This window comes from Pinus tabuliformis, chromosome 8, assembly GCF_031772625.1.
Source record: "Pinus tabuliformis cultivar Carrire ecotype Pingquan chromosome 8, CPIR1, whole genome shotgun sequence".
Classification (NCBI taxonomy): domain Eukaryota; kingdom Viridiplantae; phylum Streptophyta; class Pinopsida; order Pinales; family Pinaceae; genus Pinus; species Pinus tabuliformis.
Window position 1 is genome coordinate 115,174,874 of NC_142294.1, and position 24,352 is coordinate 115,199,225.

General features: G+C 37.4%; 1 protein-coding gene across 2 annotated transcripts in view; it reads right to left on the reverse strand.

Annotated features, from left to right (window-relative positions):
* Window positions 1–24,352, reverse strand: part of LOC149234392 (uncharacterized) — a 404,784-nt gene that overhangs the window by 182,673 nt on the left and 197,759 nt on the right. For both annotated transcript variants that reach the window (XM_089371822.1, XM_089371823.1), the window contains exons 6-7: window positions 19,781–20,138; window positions 11,821–11,931 (exon numbers count right to left, since the gene is read on the reverse strand). In XM_089371822.1, the coding sequence (XP_089227948.1) occupies window positions 11,821–11,931; window positions 19,781–20,138 (469 nt within the window). The remainder of the gene's footprint in view (window positions 1–11,820; window positions 11,932–19,780; window positions 20,139–24,352) is intronic.

Genomic DNA, 24,352 nt, shown 5'->3' on the forward strand with positions numbered 1-24,352 from the left:
TGATGATCTGGGTATGACTGAAGTCTGGAATAGTTGTAATGTTTAAATCATAATTTACAGATCTGTACGCAGATTCACTTTAGAAAAGGAGCGTATACACGCAGGTTCTGCATATCAAAGTAGCGTATACATCATAAGTTTGATTTGCAGATCTGTACGCTCGTTCGCTTTGAGGAAAGCGTGTATGCACGCAAGTTCGACACATGCAAGTAGTGTATAAATTATAAAATATGTTTTAGTTGCTTAAGTTTGTTGTTGCAGTGTTCTAGGTTCTGGCTTGAGTTCTGGTTACTGTATTCTGGTGACAGCATTCTGAATGATCAGATTGATGGGTTGTCAAAGTGATTGATTGATTCATTTGTGGTTGGTTCAAAAGGAGATTGGTTGATGCAGATATATTTGATGATTGAATGATGTTGTTGATGGATCCAGTGTGAAAATTTATGAAACGTGGTCCCTGGTAGAAAAGAGAACGTTGTAGCCTTCTGTAGGCTGGCACCTACGTACTAGTAAATATATCAGCTAGTACAAAAGCTAGGGGGTTGTGGCTCCCTTCCAGTAGAAGTTGGAGAACGAGAGAAAGTTGTAGCCTTCTGCAGGTAGAAGCCTGTGTACTGGTATAAGACTACACCAATTCAAAAAATTGTAAGCAGAATTTTCTTATTATTAAAAGAAGACAGAGACAACAGCAGCAAGTGGTTTTTACCCACATTGGGTTTCCACCTTATATCTTGGTGTTCTTGTGTGTTGCTTATGTGTGATGCTTTATTCTGCTTTTACTGAACTTTCTAATGAATTCTTGATACACTGATTAAAGTTCAATACATGATAATTTGGGTAAATCTAAAGATCTCTACATATTTGTTGGTTGCATTAAGTACAGTTGCGTATACACGCTAATTCACTGTGTTGAAGTAGCGTATACAAATCAGTTTTTGAAAATTAAATTATTGATCTGAAAATACTGATTCACCCCCCCTCTCAATAATATTTCCAATAATTGGTATTAGAGCAGGTCCTTCAGAAGAAGCTTGATCGCTTGAAGGAAGATCCATCATCATGAGTAATCAAGAAAGCGGGGGATCCATCAGACCGCCAATCTTTGATGGAAGCAACTTTGTTTATTGGAAGGTAAGAACCACAACCTATCTTCAATCACTTGGAACAGATGTTTGGGAAATCGTGGAAGGAGGATATACATTTCCATCAGCAATTCCTACAGATACAGCAGGTAAAAAGCAATATGAAACCAATGCCAAGGTTGTCAATACATTGTTGGGAAGTCTGTCACAATCAGAGTTTGTCAAAGTTATGCAGCTCAAATCCGCCAAAGAAATATGGGACAAAATCGTTCTAAGCTACGAAGGAGACTCTCAGGTAAAACGTGCTAAACTGCAAACTCTCAGAATTCAATATGAAACTCTCAAGATGCACAATGATGAAAGTATAGCTAGTTACTTCTTACGTATATATGAGATTGTTAATTGCATGAAGAATCTGGGTGAAAAGATAAAAGAAGTTACCTTAATTGAAAAAGTTTTAAGATCCTTGTCTGCTAAGTTTGAATCAAAAGTATCTACCATAGAAGAAAAGCAGGATCTACAGACTATTACTATGACACAGCTGCACAGAATCTTAACTGCCTTCGAGATGAGAAAAGGAGGTTCATCAGATATGAGAGAAGTCACATTTAAAGTATCATCAAAAAGAAAAGAAGAACTCAATGAATCAGGACATCTTTCAAAAGAAGAAGAAGAAGTAAATTGTGTCAAGAAGACTCAACGGGGTTCCGGAAGATTCAGAGGTAAACTACCTTTCAAATGTTTTTCCTCTGGTAGAGTCGGTCATTATGCTGCCAAATGTCCCCATAAAGATAAATATGATAAAGGGAAGGAATCTGCAAAATGGAATAGAAAACAAAGTGTAAGTAAAAAGAGCTACTATACTCATGAAGATAGCAATGGTTTATCAAATAGTGATGAAGATGAAAATAGTAATGACTATAGACTTCTGATGGCTTATGAAGATGATGATTTTTTGGATGCTTTAGATGAAGATGCCCTTTATGAAGAAATCTCTAAACTCAAAATCTGTCTAGAAGAAAAGAATATGATTATAGATACCTTGACATACCAACTCGTTGAAAGAGTAAAAGACAATGAAAAATTAGAATGTGAAATTGTGGGTCTAAGAAAGGATCTTGAGAAAACAAAAGCTCTCAATCTTAGATTTGCTAAAGGATCAGAAACATTAAATGAAATTATCAAAGTGCAGCATTCTCCTCTGATAAAGACAAGTCTTGGATATACTAAAGAAGCATCTCAAGCACAGAAGCCGTCAACTTCCACTAAAAGCTATCTTGATGCAGCAAAGAGCAGTGAACAGGTTGACAATCGTCAGCAAAGGCATAAAACAGACCACCAGGTAAATCAGGCTAAATTTACTTCAAGGATGAACAAAAGCCACAACCAACCTCAAGTAAATCGTACTCAATTTGCTTCAAAGATGAATAGAAACTACAATCACCAGGTCAGTAGATTCGATAATCGCAAGAACTTCTTTAATGGTCAATGTTTCTCATGTCATAATTTTGGACACAAAGCTGCTCAATGTGTTGCTTACAAAACCATCATGACTAGAGAAGCACGAAATCAAAGGAATGTGACAGGGATCAAGAAAAGTTCCTATAATAACTTTTCTCTTCTTGAAAATGAAATAGAATGCTCAATCTGTAACAACTTTGGCCATGAAGAATCTGAACGCAAGAGTAAATTTTAGCAAATATCTCAAAAGGAGCAAACTCCATTAAATCCCAAAATATGGAGAAAGAAAGAACCGCAAACAGAAAGTTGTGGTATAGCCTTGTATGTAGAAGAACAAGAAAACCAGTGGTACATCAACAGTGGATGCTCAAAACACATGATAGGTGACAAAGAAAAACTACACTCATATAATGCCTTAGAAAAGGAAAAGAGTGTCTCATTTGGAAACGACACTCCTGTTGTCATAAAAGGTAAAGGCTCTAATTTCTTGAAAGAAAAAGTTAAAGCTGGGAATGTTATGTATGTTGATGGCTTAAAGCATAACCTACTAAGTGTGATTCAAATGTGTGATCAAGAAAATGAAGTAGTGTTTCGATCAAATGGATGTGTTGTTCGTGAGCTTGATACAGGAGAAACCGTGATTAAAGGTACAAGAACTCCAAACAACCTATACATACTCAAGGGAGGACAAAAACAGTGCTATCTAAGCAAAAATGATGAAAATTGGCTATGGCACAGAAGATTGGGACATCTAAGCTTTTCTCAAATAAGAAAAGCATGCAGATTCCAGGCTATTCGTGATCTTCCAGATATCAACATTCCTAAAAATACTATATGCAAATCATGTCAATTCGGTAAGCAAACCAGATCTCAATTCATCGAAAAGGAAGGGTCAGCTAGTAAGCCTCTTGAACTTGTTCATACTGATTTATGTGGACCATCAAGGAAAAAGTCACCTCGTGGAGAAGAATACTTTATATTATTCATTGATGATTTTTCCAGAATGTGTTAGATAGGTCTTCTAAAGCATAAAGATGAAGCATTGGACAAGTTCAAAGCCTTCAAAGCTTTAGTTGAAAATGAATCAAATAGCAAAATCAAATGCCTCAGATCTGATAGAGGAGGGGAATTTACCTCGGATGAATTCTTTGACTTTTGTGAACAACATGGAATAAAAAGGCAGTTCTCCACCGTAAGGACTCCTCAGCGAAATGGAGTGGTAGAAAGGATGAACAGAAATGTTCAACAAATGGCTCGTGCTACGCTAGATGAATCTGGAACTCCTGCGACCTTCTGGGGTGACGTTGCATTAAATGTTCAGGTAAACAGCACTCAAACTCCACATGAACTTTGGTATGGTAAGACTCCTACTATAAAATACTTCAAAGCTTTTGGAAGCAAATGTTACATCAAAAGGACTGATGAAAAACTTGGTAAGTTTGAACACAAAGCAGATGAAGGTATTCTTCTCGGCTACTCTTCCCGAAGTAAAGGATATAAATGTTATAATAAAAGACTTGGGAAAATTATTGAAAGTATTGATGTTGTGGTTGACGAAGCATGCAAAAATTCAAAACAGATAAAAACCGAAGATTATGACAATGAAGAAGATGAGGATCATTTTCCCACATCAAATCATACTAATTTTGAAGAAGAAACCAATGAAGCACCAAAAGAAGAGATAATCATAGAAGAAAAGGCTCCGTCCAGGTATGTTCAGAAAAATCATCCAGAAACTCAAACTTTAGGGGAAAAAAGGTCAGGTGTGCAAACAAGAAGAACCATTGCCGAAGCTTCAAACTATCTAGCATTACTATCTTCCACTGAACCTCAAAATGTAAATGAAGCATGCAGAGATGAATGTTGGGTCAAGGCCATGAATGAAGAACTTGAGCAAATTAAAAAGAATAATACTTGGGAATTAGTTCCTAGACCTCATGATAAGAATATCATAGGAACCAAATGGATATTCAAAAACAAGCTGAACAAAAATGGAGAAGTTATCAGAAAGAAGGCCAGACTCGTCTGCAAAGGATATGCTCAACAAGAAGGTATAGATTTTGAAGAAACTTTTGCACCTGTTGCTAGAGTTGAAGCCATAAGAATGTTTCTTTCTCTTTCTAGTTTTCAGAAATTCAAAGTATACCAAATGGATGTAAAATCTGCCTTTCTTAAGGGAGATTTAGAAGAAGAAGTCTATATTGAACAACCAGAAGGATTCATTCTTGGAAATGATGCAAAACTTGTATGCAAACTCAGAAAGGCTCTCTATGGTCTAAAACAAGCTCCAAGGGCCTGGTATTACCGTCTTTACAAATATCTCCACCAACAAGGTTTTTCAAAGGGGTTAGCAGATAGCAATCTATATACAAGGATGAACACTGATAAATTGCTAATAGTTGTTGCATATGTTGACGATATCATTTTTGGTAGCAATGAAGAATCCATGAGTCAGAATTTTCTTCAGTAATGCAGCAAGAATTTGAATGTCCTTGCTTGGTGAGCTTACCTATTTTCTTGGTCTACAAGTTCAACAAAATAAAGATGGTATTTTTCTCTCACAAACCAAATATCTCAAATAGATCCTGAAAAAGTACGGCATGGAAGATTCTAAACCAATATGTACCCCAATGGTAACAGGATGCAGTCTTAGCTCAAATGATGAATCAGCAGCAGTACATCAACCAACTTACATATCCATGATTCGCAATCTACTTTATCTAACAGGTACCTGACCGAACATCATGCATACAGTGGAATAGTTGGAAGATTCCAAGCAAATCCAAAGGAATCACACCTTCAGGCAGTCAAAAGGATTTTCAAATATCTTCAAGGAACACAAAACTTTGGTTTATGGTATCCTAGAGATACAGATCTTACACTTCATGCATATACAGATGCAGATTGGGCAAGAAGTGTTGATGATAGAAAAAGCACTAGTGGTGGTGCATTCTATATGGGTTCCAGGTTAGTGTCTTGGTTCAACAAGAAACAAAGTTCAATTGCATTATCTACAGCTGAAGCAGAATACATGGCTGTTGCATCTCGCTGCACACAACTACTTTGGATGATGCAAACCTTGCAAGACATTCAGATCACATGTACTCCACCCATCTACATTCTATGTGATAATACAAGTGCCATCAGTATTTCAAAGAATCTAGTCATGCACTCCAAGACTAAGCACATACCCATCAAATATCATTTTCTACATGAACAAGTGCTTGAACAAAAAGTCAAATTGGAGTATGTTCCCTCCAAAGTAGAGGTTGTTGATATATTCACTAAACCAGTGCCTAGAGAGACATTTGAATATCTCAAGCAAAAGCTGGGAATAGTTGTTGCATCATCCTACTGTTAAAACCTAATTTCTTCAAAGAAAGGTGGTTATACGCGAGTTTCATAAAGCGTAGTCGCGTACATAAGTGGGTTTCTATGGGCACAAACGTGTATATGTTGGTTTAAAGAAAAGCAGTGGGCCAGACTCAAAAAAAAGGGGTTTGCTATGGTTTTGTCAATTATCTGCTCTGTTTGATGATGGTTTCAATCTGCTGATGACATGTGGAATTATATTGGTCCTCATAAAGTTGTTGATAACTTGATGTATATCTGATTGATGATGATGCCTTGATAACTCTTCTGGTATATGAAATGATCAGATCTGACAATAAACATCTGACACAGGTTCAGGGGGAGCATATGCTTCTAATTGTTGGAATTATCTTAGAAGATCTGGTACAGATTCAAATAGTTGTTTTTGATTCAGGTGAAACAGGTTCAGGGGGAAAACATGGTTGTTGGTCTGGATGTTGATTGACAGATGTTGCTGATGATAGTTGTTGATGACTATCATGGTCTTGTTTAAGATATTTGGTCTATGTTATATATGTCATGTATATCATTTAATGTAAAGGTCATGAAAAGACCTAATTTGTAACCCCACTATGCATGGGACGGATGATGTAATGCTTCTTGTATAAACAATTGGTATATCCCCACTTGGTTGGGTGGATAAGTCAAATTTGGTATATCCCCATTTTGAGATGGATGTATGTATGAGTCTTTGGTGATAGGAAGGTCATTGGTGATGTATGTATAGAGTCATGTTATCTTTTGCAGACCTTGCTTGTGCTCAGGAGGAGCATGGACTCGATCATAGGAGCTCAATCAGCACACTTCTGCATATCAGATATTTTCAGCATGTACTCAAGGGAAGCATGACCCTTTGCCCTTGATAACAAAGGGGGAGAGTGACTTGGTGTTGCCATCAAGTCCAAAGGGGGAGATTGTTGGCATTATGACACAGGTGTTGTCCTTGATGGCAACTCGCTCAGATGACAGATCACAATACAGCAGGTTAACAGCACAGAGTTACAGATCAGACTTCACATAATGAAGAAAGAGAGGTATACGCGGGTTCACCATTGGCCAAGCCGCGTATACACGTGGGTTCACTGTATACAAGTCGCATATATGTACACAAGCACTTTCACAAAAGGAAAAGCGCGTATACCTTGGAAAGCTAAGTTTTTTGGTTCGAAGTATTTGGTCCATGGTATTTTGATCGATGGTATTGGTCCAAGGTATCGGGTCTAAGGTATTGACCCTAGGTATTTGGTCCAACGTATTGGTCCTAAGTGGTTTTGGTCCATGGTATTAAGAAATGCATACAAATTATAAAAGGAGGAGAAGATCATTAGGCCAAGGTGTGCGAGTATCGAATATCTGATGAAGTGTGAGATCTAATATGCAGGTTATTGGCTTATGGTGTTGTGCTTGATCGGAACCAAGGATGAACCTTAGCGTCTAATGAAGGATAAGATCTAATGATGTATCAGGATTTTAAGGCTTGAAGTGAATTCTCTCTCTGTGGTTTGATAATGTATCTGAATAATTGGCGCATGTTGTAGTCTGTAAATATGATGATATGGGTATGACTGAAGTCTGGAATAGTTGTAATGTTTAAATCATCATTTACAGATCCGTACGCAAGTTCGCTTTAGAAAAGGAGCGTATACACGCAGGTTCTACATATCAAAGCAGCGTATACATCATAAATTTGGTTTGCAGATCTGTATGCTAGTTCGTTTTGAGGAAAGGGCGTATGCACGCAGGTTCGACACATGCAAGTAGCGTATACCTTATAAAATATGTTTTAGTTGCTTCTGTTGCTGTTGCAGGGTTCTGGGTTCTGGCTTGGGTTCTGGTTACTGTATTCTGGTGACAACATTCTGAATGATCAGATTGATGGGTTGTCAAAGTGATTGATTGATTCGATCGTGGTTGGTTCAAAAGGATATTGGTTAATGCAGATATATTTGATGATTGAATGATGTTGTTGATGGATCCAGTCTGAAAATTTATGAAACGTGGTCCCTGGTAGAAAAAAGAAGGTTGTAGCCTTATGTAGGTCGACACCTACGTACTAGTAAACATATCAACTAGTACAAAAGCTAGGGGGTTGTAGGTCCCTTCCAGTAGAATCTGGAGAACGAGAGAAGGTTGTAGCCTTCTGCAGGTAGAAGCCTGCGTACTGGTATAAGACTGCACCAGTTCAAAAATTGTAAACAAATTTTTCTTATTATTAAAAGAAGACAGAGACGACAGCAATGGGTGGTTTTTACCCACATTGGGTTTCCACCTTATATCTTGGTGTTCTTGTGTGTTACTTATGTGTGATGCTTTATTTTGCTTTTACTGCACTGTCTAATGAATTCCTGATATACTGATTAAAGTTCAATATATGATAATTTGAGTAAATCTAAAGATCTTTGCATATGCGTTGGTTGCATTAAATACAGTTGGGTATACACGCTAGTTCACTGAGATGAAGTAGCGTATACAAATCAGTTTTTGAAAATTAAATTATTGATCTGATAATACTGATTCACCCCCCCCCTCAGTATTATTTCCAACAGAAGCAGTTGTTTCAATTGTCAAAACTACATCTCACTTGGAGCACTTGTATTAATTTGGCATCTAATTTTCACTTTGCATTTCTCTAAAATATACCTCCAAGCATAAGCTTGGTCGATAGATATTTAAGATAAACTTCCCTAACTGTCATTCAATATCCCTAAATATGAGTTTGGAACAAAGGTTGAAACGTATGAACTCGTAGTCCCCTTGTGGTTGAGTCCCTCGTAGGAATGAAGGCACGCGGGTTGTACTAAAATCATAATGGGGTATTGTTAATCAAGCCTTAGCCTTCTCACTTAGCCTTCTTGCAACCACCTCACTCCTTACCAAGTTGAAGGAATTGAAGGGAAGTCAAATCTTAGATTAGGCACTTAATTAAAATTTACGAAGACCACTTGAACTCACACACTCATTGATAACATTCTTCTTTTTGCATCATAATTGGGTACATGTTGGCTTTCGAGCATTTCGTTTGCTTGCAAGTATTTTATTTAATATTCTTGTACTTTTCTATTCCATTGCCCTATAATGGTATATCATATCTGAGCATCTTTCTTTAACCACAAGTTCCATTCTCTTACAAGTTTTATTTCATTTTGTTGCTTATCTCCTAAGGTTGTATATAATCTATTTTGGTTTTGTTTCACTAACGCTTGTTTTGCAGCTTGCTATTCTTATAACTTGAAAACTATATCTCACTTGCAAGTATTGTTATTTCACCTTTGAGAATATATTTCTTTCAAGTATACTATTGGCACTAGTCTCTTACATTTTCGCTTGCAGGATATCTTGTGAATATAATCGATTTATCTAAATTGTTGATTCATATATGCTCATAAACTTTTATACTTGTCAATCAAATTTCCAATCTCATTTCAAGTTATATTGAATGGTAGTTGCCTTACTAATTATCTCCTAGGCCTTGTTATCCTTAATAAGTTTTCCTTAGATATCTTCCATAGGGACCATCCCACTTAGCTTAGTTAGGAGAGAGATTAAATGGAGAGAGTTGGGAATAGGAGACAGCCCCTTCTTGTTGAAATACGTAACTAGGTTCGGTCTTCATAATGACATATGTAATCATGATTTTATGTATTTGTTGTAATGAGAAAAATAAATTTATTATTATTGATCTTGAGACATGGGTTTCATGCTCAAGAGAAATTTATTTTTAGGTCAAGCTCCCATTATGAGCTCTTGGGTTTGTCATAATGTCAAGTGAGTTATTGTCATGTATGAAAGACCCATTTGGGCATGTTACATATTGTAAAAAAAAATATTTGAGTCAAAACAAAGTCAAGGAACCCTCCACGACCAAGTCAAAATACATGCAACAAGTCAGCCTTCTCAAAAGACAACTCGGCCTAAGTGACTATGAAAAGTCGGCTTAAAAGCTTGGGAGAGAAGCCCATATATAGAAGAACTTGGCCTCACTCAAGAGATCACTCATCAAGATCACAAGTGAAGACAAGAAGTGCGAATAGGAAGTCTCTTGGACAAGCGAAGAAGAGGAGAGAAGAAATCGAGAATTTTTGGATATGTTTTTTGGCCATTTTCTGTTCACAAGTGCAAGGAGATTAGGCTTGACCTCACTGCAGCAAATCCGAAGTACAGTCATCTCCAAGAAGCCGAGACAAAACAAGGAAAAATCTACCTTGAAGGCCAAAAGCACATGGAAGCTAGCTCAAGCAAAGCAAAGAAGTAGGGCTAAAGTTGCCCTATTCTTGTCACACATGTGAAAGGTACAGTCAGCCACGGGAGGCCAAGAATTGCAGGGATGAAGGCCGAAAATTTCAGACTCGGGTTGCAGGGCCAAGGGTTAATGGAGGAGAAATTGCAGCAGAAGCAAGAAGAAATAGATTTTTGACTTCAAGCAAGGATTGACTAGGTCTTGGAGGAATTTCTCGTCAAGGGTCTAGGTCTTGGAATTCGTCAATTGAAGATTCTATAAGAAGAAAAATTCTGTGGATTTTCCTCTCAAGATTGGACAGGTTTTGGCCCTGGCTAAACGCCTATATCTTGTGTCATTTGTTTCATTGTTATTTATGATTTGATAGTTGTTTCATGATAGAAAACACTAATAATAAACATGAGAAAGAAGAAGTTAACTAAGTGAAATAAAAATATATCACAAGTAGTTCTCAAGGAAGAGAAATCATCCGCTTTGCTGCCCTAGATTTCTCAACACTTCTCTGAGCCACACCTAGTTGATAGACAAAATGAGCTTTAGAAGGTGTCCAACAGCCAACGTTGCTTATAATTAGCAGAGGTTTGGAAAGCTGTCGAAGGTCCTTGTGGAGCTCAAAACAGCTTTTCATTGCCTAATTCTTGATCCACAATCTCCAGGCCACTTGGATAGCTTTACTATGGTTGCCATCAAAGCCACCAAGTATCATGTGTCACAAGCAAAATAAAATCTTGAAGCTGTTTTGTGTTACGCTTTAGCGAATTTGGAAATGGGTCACATCTTCAATTAAACATACCATAATTAAACATCACTTTAGTTGAGCTTCTGCTTTACTAGGTACTGGTTCCTCGACTATTCACAACCTACCTTTCAGAAGGATAGATTGTCGTCCTGTCCTTTCTATGATAGCAAAGAAACATTTGATAATGTTAGACCATCAGCTAGCACTCAGTACTAGGTCGTATGCTTTTCTCCACTTATGTTGAACTCAAAATTTCATATTTCATTCCTATTTAATGAGTCCATTCAAAGAAAAGAAGCAAATGTGATCTGCTCAAAATTTGTTTATGTAATGGATATAAACATTAGCTTGCTTTCCTATCAAAGGATTAGCTTTATCACCTTCCCATATAAACTTCCATGAGAAAAACCTTTTAACAAATGTAAAAATGTGCTTAAACCTTACAGGGAAATATATAGACATGAGAAGTAAAACAAGTGGAACAAATGTTCATGGATTAACTCAAGTAAATCAAGAAGAAAAGGTTACATATAGAGTACAGATCCTAACAAATAAGCAGTCAATCTGTCAAGAATATATATTCAGCACTAAAGAAATAATGTACCACATAAAATCAATCCTTTACTCAATTTGAAGCAACTAGGCCATTGACTACATAGGGTATTCCTCCCAAAGCATACAAGAAGCAGTACGTCACTTCTGTGTAATGCCCTATTTTAATGAACTTCATCAATGTTACTTTCTAGCAGAAAGACTGCTGGTATGTAGTTGATCAATTGCCACCAGAAAACCTTAAAGTAATCCAACATGTGGTTCAAAAAAATTAGAGAAAAGAATTCCATCTGTAAATTATGCATTACTAAGGGTTGGTCTCAAAATTTTCTCTACCCATGTATATGCATAATTTAAAGTCAAATAAAAATACATACCAAGGAAAGGTCAGAAATTGAGCAGAGAGCCATATCAAAAATTTTACGTGCCACCTCAATATTACCAGCTGCTGCTTCAATCCGTGCATATGCTCCACACAATAGCAAATCCTGTATCAAGTAGAATATCATCTATAACTTTCATGGCCCTGTTAGAGATATTAATTTCTATTTTATGTACCTAAATGCTTCTAGTTGGTAATTCGTATCCACATGTTAAGGATAATAACAATAACAAACTACATGAACAACATGAGGAAAGCTAAACTAAAAAGATTGGAAAAGCTAGAAAGAAGATAAAGCAGACTATTATTAAGCTTTAGCAACACATGTAACATAAGCAAATGGCATTTGCCATGAAGATATTAAGCATATTGAACATGTTCCTCTCTCATATCTTTCTCCCTAGGTATTGCCTCAATTCCTAACAAGGTATCAGTGCTAGAGCCTGCTGCCTAAGGAATCTCATAAGATTTTGGAGAAGGTTCAATTGATGCATTTGTTCTGGCAAACATATCCATCACAAATAAAATAAAATAAGATAATGTAATGTCATATATATATATATATATATATATATATATATATATATATAGTAATAAATAATAATTAATAACTAGTGAAGAGACACATCTTAATGAAAGGACATATCTTGACTAAAAGACATGACTCTTAATGAAAGACCACTCCAACTTAGATATATGTACGAGGCGCTCATTTGTAATCCTCTCATATCAATTCTCAAAGATTGTTCAATATAAATATTTTATCCTAAATGGATAAAATATATTTTGGATATATAATCAATGAGACATATTGGTTGTCACATTTGGTATCATAGCTACATTTTTTATCCTGGCCTTTGACCATGCTCTTATCAAAGCTTTGTTTTCTAATCTCAGCCATTGGCCACATTATTTTTTGAGTTTCTCCAATTCAGAGATCCTTGACCAAAATCATGCCTGTGGCCATTAAAAATTCAAAACTTTTAATGAAAAATTATTCAGCTACAAGAAAATAAATAAATAAAACAGCTACAAGAAAAGAAATTAAAAAAATACAAAATTAAAAGTGTGCAGTGTGCACAAGAGCCAAACTGTACATCCTGTCATTGTACAAATTATTGTTGCCAACATAGAAGAAGTCTGCAATCACTATACACATAAGTCCGCAACCACAGTATGTATTTGGGCCCGTCAATCACTAAATCAGTATCTACAAACACCATCTGTACAACTGCCTATTCATGTCCATACAACCATGTGATTGTGTTGATTTGGGGTAGCATCATATGTGCTCTAGCCATGAAATTTGGTGGCAAGGCTAAAGCACATGAGATCTCCACGACCCAGAAATGGTTTGGACAGATTGTACCCAGTTTGGGAGATATTAAAATAATTAATATTTTTAATGGAGTTCCTAAGTCTAAACTCAGGAAAAATAAAATATTAATGGGTATTAATATAAAACTGGATTAGAAGGTTCCAGAAGTCATGGATCAAGCCAAATCTAATCGTAGCCGTTGATTAGAGATTTAATCTCGATCGTTGAAGGACCAACGAGAAAAGTATAAGAGGAGGCTTGAGGGTCAGTTGGAGAACACACCAGAGTAATCAGTCATTCGATTTGCTAGAGCAGGGTTGCTAAGCAAAGTCGAATCCGTAATCAGCAGCGAGGGGCAGTAAACACTGCGCAGAGAGGCAAAGACAGTGCCAAGAGACCAGCGCAGAAAGGCAAAGACAATGCCAAGAGACCAGCGCAGAAGCAAAGCGCGAGAGGCAGCAGCCAGCTCAGGCCACACAAAGCCTAGCAAAGACAGCGCAGAGGCCAGAGGGACTTCGTCATCCACGCAGAGGCTGCAGGAGTGACGCAGAGGGTCTCAGAGCCTGCGCAGTGCCTCAGAGGGCTGACGCAGAGATGTTTGAGGCTGACACAGAGGCCAGAAGGGCCAGCACAAAGCTTCAGAGACGCTAGAGAGGATTTCGTGGGACAGGTTTTCTGAATATTTGTTTCTGAATAGAGAGGTATTGTTATCGTGTATTTTTTCTCTATCAGGTGAGTCGGTTAGGTACCCAGTTGTACTCAAGGAAATACTGCATAATAATAAACCCTCAGAATAGCTGCACCGGTTTTCCCACATTGGTTTTTTCCGAGGACAATTATCCAAAAATAACTGTGTCACTTGTGTGTTTGTTTTCTTTCAGCTGATGATCTGTAGATGTTGTGACTGTATTGTGTTTATTTTGGTATTTAAATGTTTTAAATAACTTGTTTAGAATTTACAAGTAGAAGAAATAAACCAGCAGAATACAGATTAATTTTCTAACGGATAGACTTAGAAAATTCAATAGATTGGACCATTGAAAAAAATAACAATTGTTGTCATGTTACCTCTCATTTCAGCAACTGCACCTATAGCCATTTTTCTTTTTGGGCCATGTTACAACTCAAATCAACAAGTTTGGCAAGGACCAGCCAAGAGTGCAAATGGTAAGCACACAGGAGATGCATCCATTATCACCTCAGCGCACTCTCCCCTCACTTTTGCCTAGCTCATAGAATGCCAGAAGGACCTTCCCTAAACAACACAAGTTCACCAAAGCCTTAGTATGGCCAGTGCCAATAACCATTCAAAGAGTGAAATTAGGAGTTAAAGAGAGTTAATAAATTAGATCTGATATAAAATATACTACTGCAGAAAATGCAGACCAGCAAAAAGAAATACTCAGTTGGGAAAGAAATAACCTTGAAAAAAGTATCAAAATTTGAGTATGACAACCCTTACCAATATTGGAGATGAAATCCTTGAAAATTACTTTTGGTTTGGTGTAATGTTCCCGGAAAATTAATTATCAAAGGGATGAAATAGCCTATCGATCCCCGTACGCTACAATCCTCAATAAATGGGAAAACCCCAAAATCTCTAACTCTACATGAGCTTTGGGGCAGCTAGGAAAAGAAACCCAAAACTTGGATTTGAAATGAAATTTACGCAATCATTTAAGGAAGAGAGACACCTCTAGGAAATCTATGAATATGCGAGGGATGAATTCATTTTGATCATCATGGAATTGGATCAATTATCTCTCTTTTCTTTGGGCCTGAGACTCTGAGGGTTTTAAGACCCATTTTCTTCTATCAATTTTGGTGGTGAAAGATTCCACCCTAGTAGATAATCTTCGTTTTATTTTTATCTTGCTTGTCTTGATCCTGACACAGGGATTTTCCCTCTATTCAAAAGAGCAACGAAAAATATGTGTAAGGTCTGAATCAGGTCATCCTAACAAGTGGACATGTTTCTCTAAGGCAAATATTGGGCAGAACGCACTTATTCTGACTCTTGTCGCTAACTCGAGACATCATTTATCTCAATTATCTGTACTAACTCGCATCTGTCAAGGCACAATTTTGAAACCATTTGAAGTTGAATACCTACAATTATCCACATAGTAGTTTTGAAGGTCGGAACTTACCTTGGGACTGGTCAGGTTTGTCTCTAAACAAGATTGAGGCTTTTTTTAGGTTTGAACTGGTCAAAGGGTCTGACTGGGCCAAGCAATATTTTGCCAAGCAGATGAATAAATTAATTTCGGAGGTTACGAGTTCCCCACAACTCTCGTTCAGTGGCATCTAGAAGCAAGAATGACAGAGTCTCTCCCTTGTGGTTGACCGAAATCCTAAGAATGAAATTGGAATTTACGCTATGGAAGACCATTAGGCACGTAATATTCAAATCATTAGGGTCGCGCATATCACAAGGTCGTCCAAGGTGAATTGAGAGAAGAGTCGAACAGGTATTATCAAACACAATGAACATATTTTGTGGTAACAACACACAAGATTCACGTGCAAGAACGGATAACATATTTATCTGGGTATGCTTGAAATTAATTAGTGATTATATAACAAAAAATGTATGGTCAATCGACTAATAAATGTGCCTTGCCTTTTGGAAACAACGTGACGTATTGGAGTCCCCTGTTGACTCCGCCAATTAACCTAGGCAACTACGAATCGGATAGTCGTTTAAGACAGTCGTCAGATAACGCTTAAAGCAGCGACTCGGAGACGGCTGGAAGTTGTGAGTTAGAAGCCTGGTAGCAGGTTGTCACGGTTATGGCGGTTGCAACGGTGTTCGAACGCTGAAGTGAGTCAGTCGTAGAGGCAGTGTTCGACGGTCTTGTGCAAGCTTATTCACCATTGGAGATGGTTCCAACAAGGAAATGAAAGTTTAACGGTGTCGACCTATTTGGTGCAAGGAAATGAAAGTTTAAAGATTTTGTTGCAGACAGGGACATTGGTGTAAACAGGTCGGTTGGAGTGAAGGTGGCAGGCGGCGGATGGAAAGATGAAAATAGTGGGGAGGACGGAGGGCACGACAGACTGCGGCCCGACAAGGTTCTGAAGATGCTGGTTATGAAGATGGACAAGGACATCAATGACTGCTTGAGCAACAGCGTCATTTGTAGCAGCAATTTGACTAAAGCGTAATTCTTTGTTGTGTGTTGTCTGCTGCGTGGACCAGGTAAGTCGTATTGGCCCCTCTTTTTTCTCTTTTTTTATTTTATTTTTATTTTTATTAAATATCTTTATATAATTCTCTTCTTTTTTGTGGATATTTTCTATTCTATTTTTTATATCAATTTGATTTTTTTTCACTTTTCTTTTATACTTTTTTCTATATTTTTATTCCCAATTTTTTTTAAACCTCTTTTTTCTTTTCTTTTTTTAAATAATAATATTTTTCTTTTATATATATATGTGTGTGCGTGTGTGTGTATGTGTCAATATATACTTCCTTTTTTTCTTTTTCTTTTTTTTAATGGCCAAAGGCCTGACAGCGAATCCAATGGAATGGAGAATCTACCAGACTGGCGAAACGGCTAAATCATGACGACAACAAGGTTGATGGCCAAAGGTTGGATCAGACGTGGCTCCAATACCAATGTACAGACCAAAAGTCGTATACGCAATGGAAATATTTAAAATACTTCGTACACAAAGACATCCATTGTAGGACAGTAATTCTAAATTGTATATTGTATAAAGAATTGATGTAGGATGATTACAAATGAGAATGAGGGTCCTGTATATATAGCCAAGTAAGTACCCTCTCACAAACAGGCATGTCTCTAAGACATGCCTCTTCATTACTAACTAACTAATCATTAGTTAATTAGTTATCATTTATTATTATTATATTTATATTTACAGTTATTATTTTATTGTGAATTATATTCATAACAGGTTCTCAAAAAGTCACATGATTCGTTGTCAGTGGGACATGTAGGATACTATAAAACCTGTATACCGCACGCCAGTCGTTCTTTTGGAAGGGAATGAGCAGTGATATTCAAAAATATGTTGTCAAATGCAATAAATGCCAGAGGAATAAAAATGAAAATATTATGACACCCGGACTACTTCATCCCTTAAACATTCCAAATCAAAAATGGGAGGAAATATCAATGGACTTTATTGAAGGTTTACCTATATCTGATGGTAAAGATAAAATTCTTATAGTAGTCGACAGACTCACCAAGTATGCTCACTTTATTGCAATGAGGAAATCAGACTCAACAAAACAAATCGCTGAGATATTTTGCAAAAATGTTTACAAAATACATGGATTTCCCAAGGTCATTGTAAGTGATAGAGATGCCAAATTTAAGGGAAATTTTTGGAGGGAATTCTTCAAACATATAGGAACCTACCTCAACATGAGTTCAGCTTACTATCCTCAAACAAATGGCCAAACAGAGGTTGTCAATAAATGTTTAGAAGCCTACTTATGTTGCTACGCCACAAACAAACAAAATAAGTGGGTTCAGTGGTTACATCTCGTTGAATGGTGGTACAATTCCACTTACCATATGTCAGCGAAGATGACGCCATTTCAAGCTCTGTACAGTTACGAACCTCTGAAATGGAAGGACTTTGCTATCATCGAGACAATGCTTCTAGGTGTTAAAAACCAGTTAGAAGAAACCCAAAAGGTTGTCAAAACTCTAAAAGAAAATCCAAATAATGCAAGGAATCGTATGAAGCAGCAAGCTAACTGAAATAGAACCGAGAGAGAATTTGAAGTTAGAGAATGGATATTTGTTAAACTCCATCCTTACAAGCAGTTGTCTTTGAAACAAAAGGGAAAAAACAAATTTGCACCAAGGTTTTATGGACCCTACCAGATCAACAAAAAAATCAGCCAAGTAGCATACAGTTTAAGCCTGCCTGATAAAAGTCGTGTTCACAATGTTTTCCATGTATCCTGCCTTAAAAGGGCACTTGGTGAACATCAATCAGCACAGACAACACTTCCAACTTTAGATGACGAAGGAAGGATTATTCTAGAGCCAGAAGGTATCATCTCCAGCAGGGAAAAGAAGTTTCGATCACGAGTAATCAAAGAATACCTGATCAAGTGGAAGGACTTACCAGAAGAAGCTTCTTGGGAGACAGAAGCATTTCGTCAACAACACCCGTCGTTACATATGCTTTGAGGACAAAGCATCTTTTCAAGGGAGAGGCAATGTTATGTAAAAAATAATAATCTGTAACTATTAGTTAATTAGGCAAAAGGGCATGATCAAAGATCATGCCCATTCACCAAGAGACACCTAGGGCTGTATTTAAGCCAGGGTCTCTCTCACTGTAAATCATCAAGTTATTAATAAAATATATACATATTTATGTTTAATGTTGCATTTATCTGCACCAGTAAGTTACCACATGATACATCTCACATTGCCAATATTTAAGAAAAAAAAACATAAAATTAACTAAATTGAACTTTATATTAAATTATTTATTAAAAGAATATAGTAAAGCAACAATAAGCAATAAGAGTTCAATGTCATAAATAAAAATAAAGTTGAAACGGAATCTGACACCTGTGAACATGAAATCCCTACCATCCACATAATAATTATTGATAATTAATTAAAATTCCGGAAGCCCTATTCCGAAATAGACATACCTAACGGTGTAACTATTTATACCCAGCCCCAAGATTGTAATCAGGTTGACTGATGGATTGATAATCTGTTGTTGCAAAGCTTCAAGCAGTTCACATATCATTCTACAGTCCCATTTAATTAATGAGAATTCTGAGAATTCCAAATATTTATTGCTTAGAAGTTTTTGCATGGCTAGGTCTTTTCTTTTTCTTTCCAAAATTTTTTTGTTGCCCGGGGGAAAAATTACTTTCTATTATAGCATGTGACTTGCTGAACCATGCTTTTACTGTATCAATGATACCAAAAGAACAAAAAAGCAAGATATGTACAAGTGAAACAGTCATAATCTACCATGATAGGACTACAGTTTTCCTTTTCTGTGAATGTCTTGAAGTGACAGGGTAGACCTAATCTAAAGTTTAAACCCAAGGATGATAGCTAGGAGCCTAGGAAGGGTATCCTAATTAAATGCTTTAAATCTTGCATGTCAATGGTACGTTAATGTTCATCCAGGTTTTCATTTGTCGAAACGATTTTTGAGCATATATCAAGACACAAATTCCCAAGAAAGATTGGGATAGGAGCAAGGGTTGAGTACCTGGCGATTTTCTTTTTCTTTCCACAATTTTTTTGTTGCCCGGGGGAAAATTACTTTCTATTATAGCATGTGATTTGCTGAACCATGCTTTTACTGTATCAATGATACCAAAAGAACATAAAAGCAAGATATGTACAAGTGAAACAGTCATAATATACCATGATAGGACTACAGTTTTCCTTTCCTGTGAATGTCTTGTAGTGACAGGGTAGACCTAATCTAAAGTTTAAACCCAAGGATGATAGCTAGGAGCCTAGGAAGGGTATCCTAATTAAATGCTTTAAATCTTGCATGTCAATGATACGTTAATGTTCGTCCAAGTTTTCATTTGTCAAAACGATTTTTGAGCATATATCGAGACACAAAATTCTCAAGAAAGATTGGGATAGGGGCAAGGGTTGAGTACCTGGCGATTATTCTTCAGTAGTTTTTTTGCAAGAGCACGTGATGCAACGACTCCACCCTTCCCAGAATTTACTTCAGCTTCTGCATATCCTTCAGCAATCAGAAGGGCTTCTTTCAAGCTATGGTTTTGAGGGAATGCTTTGCTACTGAGTAACAACACATTACGAAGAAACTTTCCACGACCACAGGTTGCATGAACCCAATCAACACTCCCAGCAAGACATTTCATATCAACATTACTTAACAATTGTTTCTCAGCTAAAGCATGTTGAGAAATCTGAACTTCCTCAAGTAGAGAACCCGTCAACATTTCCAAAGTAGCAACTTTCTCTCTCCAGCTTGGACTATTAGTGGAGGTCCTGAAGAACAATGAAACTTGTTAAAGTGCTGCTAATTAAAATTCCATTTTGATGGTATCTATTTTTCTTGTTATAGATCTTGCTTAGGATCCTTTCTCAGCAGTATCTTCAATTAATACAGCTAAGGATCTGTATAAAATAGCAGTTCACAAAACTATAACTATCATTCCAATTACAGTTACCAAGGAACCAATCAAAATCCCTTATGGCTGTTACTTCTTTGCAAGAGTAAAAGAAAATTTTCTATTCTCCAAAAACAGGCACAGTAGGCCAAGGGAACCATACAGCTACATTGTGAAGTGATAGTAACAAGAATGGAAGATATGCGCCGAAATGGCACTGATAATTATAACAGCTGTATTTTGGATTAAAGGGGGATAAAACTAGATATAAATATTCATCAACTATTTTCCCCCATATCAGATCAAAGCCAGGGATATATTTGAAATGTCTATTTATATCATAGTGTTGTTCAGATAATAAAACATGAATTAAGAATCCTCCAAGAAAGTCATATGTTTGACTAAATCCGATTTGTAGGTAATTACGTGCTAAACCAGGTAGAATAAGCCATTTCTGTCAACCTCTTTTTTCTGATGTGGAATCTTTCAATTGTTTCAAATAGCTAGCACCACCTACAAAAACTTTTCAACTCAAGACAACTCAGCAACCATTGCCAACAGTCCTTGCAACATCCTTAGAGTTGAGAAAGACTGCTAAAAAGGTGACAAAGATTGACCATGCATAGTACGAGTTTATGACTTCATCAGAATGTGCAACAGATCCCAAAGACAAGAAATATCAAGAAGAAAACATGCCAAAACAGTGAAGAGAGGGCAGCATGGAGGTAGAATACCTTTTTAACACATTATCTTTTTGAACCCTAATTTTCATATACCCAGCACAAATCAAATATTTTCAATGAATAGACACACCTGCCTTGCAAATATTTGCATCCAAAACACCCTATCATAACTTACTAATTATATGTCACAAAAAATGAGAGCTAAAAATTACTGTGAACAAATTCATTTGAGTAAACTTGTGAACCAGTTCCCCAAGGGCACAAGGAATAATTTGGTCTGAGATCATCTTAAAGGAGAACTACGTATGGGTTCCAGAAAAGATAGAGGTTACCAAATTGGCACTTATCAAATTTGAGGAAAACTGGAAATGGAACACCTTAACTAGATATATGTGCAGGAAGGAAATATTCTATATACATAGTGTGCACATATATGGTATCAAAAGGAACTTTCATAGTAAATTATTTGATGTGATTGCCCAAAGCCTTTTGTCCAATTGAAAGTTGAAGCACACATACATCACCATACAGCAAAAGCTTTCGACAGGAATCAGCCAAGAAACATATGGAAAATCTGCCTCGACATTCCAGTATAGGAAACATCAGGGGAACATTTCCCAGAGATATTTCCAAGGTGTTTCTATATGTTTCCAAACCAGATATGTTTTCTGCATGGAAACAAGCACCAGGCTAGACATCTTTGTTCCATAAAATTGGTCCTTTGATATACTATAAAAAGGCCAGATTATGTCATCAAGACATAGACTAAGACGTTCATAAATTATTTTCAACCAGGTTCCCAATTTTATTAGTATTAATGCACTCACGCCTGATTTAAATCCATTCCAACTTACATTTTTCATCACCTAGCAGTGAAAAATGATTAGGTAGCAAGTGTTATATGAGACAATGTTTCGACAATTTTTCTCTATGTATTGCCCCACACAGGCAGAGTTGTCAAGACACTCACATATTGTTTACCATGCCAATCAGGACCTCTACAATCTGCGTTTTGGCCCTTCTCAAGCTACTCCAGCTACTAATTTATAAGGGTGCTATCCTAATAAGTATCTATTGATATTTCTAAGTCTGACACGTTAGAAACCCTTCATGCACTTTACTGATTTATTCCTACCTACTTCTTCTGTTAATTAACAAGTTATTTACCATGTAAATACTGGAAATAAATACAAATCCATGCTCAACACATTACAAATCATCAACTGAAGGAAATAGAAACAAGCACACAAGTGACACCGTTGTTTTTGGACTAATGTTCCCGGAAAAACCCAATGCGGGAAAACCGGTGCAGCTATATGAGGGTTTGATTTATTAAGCAGTTTCAGAATACAATTTGGGTGCCAAATCCGGCTCACCCAACAGAGAAAAATCTCGACAGTAGTACCTCTCTACTCAGAAGCAGATATTCCGGCTGAAACCCCGGATAAACACTCTGGCAGCTCCACAGCTCCAATCTGCCCCACAAAACCCCAGCGTAAGCTTCTAGGGACTGCGTCAGCCTCTCTCTGGCCCAGCGTTAGCCCAGTGTCACACCGGCTTGGTCTGCGTCAGCCTCTGGAGGCACTGCGTCAGCCCTCTGGCCCTCTGCGTCAGCCTCTAGAGGTATTGCGTCAGCGCTTTGGCCCTCTGTGTCACCCACGTTGGCCCTTTGAGGCACTGCGCAGCTCCTGGTTGCCTCTGCGTGAGCCCTGGCTGGCTCTACAGGAACACTTGGCTGCTTTTGCGTCCCTCTCTCCGGCTACTGCGTTGATCCTCCCAGTGCTATCTCTGCCTCTCTGCTTCTGTATTCACTGCCCCTCAGTTGCAACTCTGATCACTCTCTCAACTTTCTCAGCAAGCCCAGCCCCAAAAAGTCGAAATCTTGATCTCTTGGTGTATTCTCCAAGTGACACTTAAGCCCCCTCTTATACTTTTCTAGTTGACAAATCAACAGCCGAGATTAAGTCCCTAATCAACAACTAAAATTAGATCTGGCTTGATCCATGACTTTTGGACCATTCTAACACAGTTTTATATTAATTCACATTTATATTTTAATTTCCCTAAGTTTAGACTTAGGGACTCCATTAATTATTTTAATATCTCCCAAACTGTTTAGAATCTGCCCAAACCCTTTCTGGGTATTGGAGATCTCATGTGCCTTAGCCTCTCCACCAATTTTCGTAGCTAGAGCACATTCGATGCTACCCCAAATCAACAGTATCCACCAATTAAGCATCCCTTGGCTATTGTCCCACGAATCAGCAGTTTAATGATGAATGCAAATCTGTCTACAAACATCTTGTCTCACCCTCACACACAACCCATCTTCCTCCCCTCACCTCCACAAAACATATCATAACCTCCTTCACTGTAAAGGATGAGCATTTCTCTCCTAGAGGAGACAGCAACTTTGTAATGTCCTTTGCCACTGCCCAAAAGCCTTTTCACAGTGCAGGATGCAATACAGGAAGTAGTGCAATGCAGGAAGCTATGTTGGACATAATGCAGGATCATGAACTGTTAGAAGGCAGTTTGGGAGCCCTAGTTCAAGTAATTTGCAGCAAGGAAAACTCAGTAATAAGAGGGCTACTTCCCTGAGGGAGAGTAAGAATTTCTCCTCTCAGGTTGAGAGGGAGAATGATTGGACACACGGTTCTCCTTGTGTCAAGCACTGTGACAAATTAGGATTGAAATCCTAAGTCAAGTACATGGACATGGATAAGGAGAATGGTGGATCAAAGAAGCATCTTGGATGAACATTCTTAAGTCATGTATTGTGATGGATTAGGATTGACATCCTAAGTCAAGTACATGGACTTGGAAAAAGAATGGTCCAGTCGAGGACATACTCTGGGTATCCTAGGTGGAGTATGTGCCTCGGAGAGGCAGTGTGGTGTCCTTTGGAATGCCTCCCAGCAGTGTGCTCTGATCTACAGTGTACCTGTCAAGGACTTGGTAATGTGACAATGCAAGCTATGATGCATATCAATCTAGAGCCCTTCTTATGTGAATATTTCAACTTGAGATAGACCTGTTGATTCATTATGAATACCTCTCTAGTTAAGAGGGAGTGTTGGAAAAATGCAACTAGTGTTGGTCTTCATAATGAAAGAAAAATTATTATTGAATTTATTTTTTATTCTATTCTTGATTAAGCATATTCTTCATGCTTTAAAAGTCATAAAAAAGTCAAAGACATTTGTAATTGAGTCATGTCACATTTGACATTTGTAAGAAAAAGAAGAGAATTTTATTTTTTTTGTCTAAATCAATCAAAAGGTTCAGGTCAGACCTCTCTCAGTCAAGTCAACCTGTGTGGCCATTTGGCACCTCATGGACAGCTATATAAAGGCACCAACTTGAGGTCATTTGAAGGATAAGCAAGTAAGCAAAAAGAAATTTGATC